The sequence below is a fragment of the Oncorhynchus masou genome, chromosome 6 (assembly GCF_036934945.1).
Source record: "Oncorhynchus masou masou isolate Uvic2021 chromosome 6, UVic_Omas_1.1, whole genome shotgun sequence".
NCBI lineage: Eukaryota > Metazoa > Chordata > Actinopteri > Salmoniformes > Salmonidae > Oncorhynchus > Oncorhynchus masou.
In genome coordinates this window covers 29,418,629-29,423,386 of record NC_088217.1, presented here as the reverse complement: position 1 = coordinate 29,423,386, position 4,758 = coordinate 29,418,629, and the positions used below count along the sequence as shown (strand labels likewise).

Below are 4,758 nucleotides of genomic sequence, written 5' to 3'. Positions count from 1 at the left end.
AAAGTAAGCTCAAGTATTGCTAGTACGATGACTGTATCACAGAAGGCCAAAGTCATATGCCATAGCACTGGATTGTTTAGCCTTCTATTATTATTATTATTATTATTAGCAGTTTATGGTGGAAAAACAATTAAAGAAACCCTTACTGACAATTGCTTAAAACTGTGGTCAGACATTATGTAGCCTGACAATTATATTATAAAGGAGGTTGAAAATTGACCTTGTATTGTTTGGAGACCGATTACCTGCTCTACGCTACACTTTTAAGGCTGAAGTTAAACCTATAGAGCAATTTTACTATTGTTGATTATGGTGGTAATCAATTAGCCATCAATGCAGTTGTATCCTACGAAATAACAATATTCTATGTGCGCGCATGCCTCGATGCTTATAACTGTGTGGTTGTTGCCAGGTAGATCAAGACATAGTGTGGCAGAGAGGAGAAGGAGAGGGTGCCCTATGCCCTTGTGTGTTTTATGCTCTTATCCGTCCCTGGCACCAGGTGACGCTCTCGGCCTTCCGTCCAGCCCTGCTCCGCCAGTGTCCCATCAGGGTCCTCGATGCCCGGATATCAGGCGTTTCTCCTACTGCCATTAATAACCTCCAAGTGTAATCTAGCCAAATTTATGACTGGCCGATACGAGCACGTGATTCCTTTTAGACGTCCCATATTTGGGCAATGGATAAAAAAAAGAAAAAAATACCCCACCTATAAATCGTTGTCATTTTTAGGATAAAACCCCATGAACTTCAAAAGAGCTACAAATCAAACGCAAACGCAATAACAATACCACACCGTTATAACTGCTATCAGTACATATTTTACAAGTATCGTGTTACGTCAAAACTTTAATGCAATAATTTAGTCCGTATAAATGCTTCCATTTCCTTAGCGTTTTCTCTTGAAATGAGCTCTTACGTAGCCAATTCTTTGTTTAAGCAAACTCACGATGCGTCAGCTTTCGCTTTGCACAACCATGGCTACGGATCTAACCCTGACCTCAACGTGTCCGGCTACAGTGGTTATGGAGGGCATGATCACCGCGGGTCATTTGCGTCTCCACGGTCCTCGAGTTCCATTGGCATGGGAGAGATGAACACTGTGCTGCGTGGCAATCCTGGCGACCTTACACCACCGCCAGAGTCTTCCACAGGAGACGCTACCCAGAGACACCTCATGAACGAGCAGACAAGCGGCCAGGGATCTCTAAATCTGGGACTGTATCGTCGAAAACCGGCGACGAACTCAGATTTGAGCGAAATGCCCATCCGCAAGACACAAACAGGAGAGATCAAAGTCGGAACTTTGCAACCCGTCCAGCCAGTGACACTAGCAAACCATTCGACTCAGCCACAAACCAGCGAGCAGCAACCGCAAATATATCCCTGGATGACTAAACTACACATGGGTCACGGTAAAGTTTGATGTTTCTTTTCGCTTTATTTTCTACAGAAGGGAGAGTGTCCCTCTCACCCTCTCTCCTCCATGTGCTCTATCTTTTTTACCCTCTTGAGTCCATTCACAGTTTTTCTTCTATGAGTTTTATAGGTCGTATTCGTAAATAATAAAACTCGCAGTCATAAATTGTATGACAAAGGCATCAATTGCTCGTAAAACTGTCCTGTTACAACGAAGAGGCGATCTGCGTCCAAATTTATGACAGGGTAATTGGATAAGGGAGACACAAGTCTCTGCAAACCCTCAACAAACAATGTGTGCGTTATATATTTGGAACCAAAACAACGTAGTATGATTAACGTGATCCTTATTTTCGAGGATATTTGAACTGAAGAGTGAGATTGTGGATTTCACTATATACGCTTTAACTGAACGTTTCTAATGTAATAAAATATGTATATAGGCTACTGGCCTTGGCAAGTTATTGTTTGTTATACAACAGGGCACGTAGGCTACTTTAGAGGGGGAAAGGATATTTCTGGAACTGTAATGACTCTTGCCCTTGTTTTAGTTATTGTAAAAAAAAAAACATTTGCATTGTAATAACAATACTATTATTAGTCATAGGCCTAATAGTGATACAATCACTGTAGTTTCATTGAGGAAACCCGAATGGACACATTTTGGTAACTCATACAGCTCTATATTGGTGATCATTTATCCAGCCATCCAGCCATATAGCTATCCTTACGTTCATTAGGCCATACAGTAACTTTAAAACGTTAAAGTAATCTATTGACATGGGGATATAGTCACAGAATAGTGACATACATTCGTATCTATTGGTAAACTACAAGTCATTGCATGTCCATTGACAAGTTAAGATGTATTTTAAGTGATAATGTTTACTCTGTTTTTATATGAATATTCACATTTCCAGTGCGGTCGCACATTTTCTCTCAATTACACCACAGAGGCTGACGGCAAAAGGTCAAGGACGAGTTACACACGCTACCAAACTCTGGAGTTGGAGAAAGAATTCCATTTCAACCGGTATCTGACGCGTCGTAGGCGCATCGAGATCGCGCATACGCTCTGTCTGAATGAGAGGCAAATCAAAATCTGGTTCCAGAACCGACGAATGAAGTGGAAGAAGGACTCAAAGCTTAAAATGAAAGAGTCCATCTAAAACAAGGGGGCATTTTCAAACGATATCTGTTTGTGATGACATTTTCAAACGATATCTGTTTGTGATGACATTCAAAGACTCTCATCACTACCCGTTTCCAAACCGTGACTTTTGTGATGCGGTGTTTCTGTGTGATAATAATGAACATTCTTCGATTATGGATCTGATGATGTAATATATCTGTCATGTTGTTTGAATATTGTACTGTTTTATTTTATACCTTGGAAATGAACTTGTTCAACAGAGTCCTATAGAACTTGTGAGAATGTAAACGCTTGAAATCGATTAATTATAGAAAATATTACTTTAATAATTTTAAGGTTTCATCCCTTCCCCTCTTTTTCCTTAAATTCATTTCAAGTTGAAAGTTATTGATATTATCGTATATTCCTGCTGTACTATCAACATTGTTTTCTCCGTGTGAGTTTTCTATTAATTTATATAAAACACAACCACGAAAGGTAAATTGATTGTAGTTAGCCTACTCTTCAAACTTCTTGTACATTTTTGTTCTGTTTGTGTTTTTTTTTTTTATCAGGCCCGTTTAAACATCCAGGGATCTTAAAATGTAACAGACACATTTTAGTAAATTGCGGGGACTATATCATTCTCAATGACGATATTGTATTTGAAATATTCCACGTAAAATTGTTGATTTTGGCAACAGTGTTGTGAGAACAGTGAGATACTCGTACAATCTAAATAGTTTCGATAAAACATTAAACCTTACTATACATCTCGTAGTTAACATCTATACTGTGAATGGTTTCCTCATATGAAAGGTATATTGGAATACATAACTTGCCAGTCGGCAGGAGATTCATATTTGGGGGAATTTGGAATCAAGGATTGTTGACTAAGATCTGACTCAATGTGCCAAGTATGATCATGGGATGAGTTATTTTAGCCTCAGCATTACAGTTGTGACAAATCATTATTAACAATTTAGAATACATTTTGTAAAACACGAACAATGCATGTAATAGAGGATTTCTGCTGAGAATTGGGCAATACATGGACCAGTGTTCTGGTCATCCTACATTTCCTGCAAATGTCCCATTATTTTGGAACATGGAAAAATATACATTCATTTTCCCAATGTTTGAAAGTGAAGAACACAGAACAGGCCACCAACTAAGGTGAGATGTTGAGTTCACATAAATGTTGTCATGAGGCAGGAGGCTCATGTCCACAATGAGTAGCTAACAATTAAACAATTCCCTTCTCACCCTCATTTCCAACGTCTGCCACAAAACAGTGTTATGTCAACCTTTTCTCATACTCTGCATGGTTATAATTGCTCACAAAGAAAACTTTGAAGGCCTTGTAGGTAAAACGATTTCACATATTACAGTTCACATTTTCTTGTCAAATCCCTGTTTCACTTTGTGGAAATAATCATCTATTCAGTGGTAGAATGGGGGTTGATCCTCTGGAACAAAATGCAATTGAATTATTTAATGGCCTATTCATTCATCTAGAACAGTTAGCACCATGGTAGAGCCTATATTTTAAATTGCTCACCTTGTTTAGATAGCTGAATGAAGTGTTGTCTTTGAAGTGGACTGAAATCTTGAGAAGAAAGGTATTCGTTAATGTTTGTGTTTTAATTAATGAAATAAAGATGGGTGAACATGTGCTTCATACCACTGTCTTTTGACGATGTCACGGGGAAAACGGGCTGTGCTGGGGAAGTATAAGGGTAGCCTAGTTGTTAGAGCATTGGACTAGTAACCGAAAGGTTGGAAGTTCAAACTCCCGAGCTGACAAGGTACAAATCTGTCGTTCTGCCACTGATCAGGCAGTTAACCCACTGTTCTTGGCCGTCATTGAAAATAAGAATTTGTTCTTAACTGACTTGCCTAGTTAAATAAAGGTAAAAAAAATATGTAAGGCTATAGGCCTACTTCAATTTTGTGCAGCCAATTCAGTAGTCGTTTGATTACTCCAAGAAGTGGCTGCTTTTTTACTCTTTGGCCCTTAGCAATTCTCAACGTGGTCTCGGGTTTTGATCCCGGTTCTCTGTCAGCCTCCACTTCCTCAGTAATTATTTACAGTACAGTACAGACGGATGCCTGTAAAGCTTTATGGCCCTGACGCATCATAAAACTTTACTGCTATCCCTAACACCTCTCAAACAACGACAATTGTTTAACTAAACAGATGCACA

At 39.1% G+C, this 4,758-nt stretch overlaps 1 protein-coding gene across 1 annotated transcript; it reads left to right on the top strand.

Annotated features, from left to right (window-relative positions):
• Positions 1 to 753: 753 nt before the first annotated feature.
• LOC135541855 (homeobox protein Hox-C5-like) lies at positions 754 to 4,232 on the top strand. The gene is made up of 2 exons (XM_064968306.1): positions 754 to 1,415; positions 2,374 to 4,232. Exons 1-2 carry the CDS (start codon positions 908 to 910, stop codon positions 2,586 to 2,588), a joined length of 723 nt encoding a protein of 240 aa, XP_064824378.1. The 5' UTR covers positions 754 to 907; the 3' UTR covers positions 2,589 to 4,232.
• Positions 4,233 to 4,758: the final 526 nt, after the last annotated feature.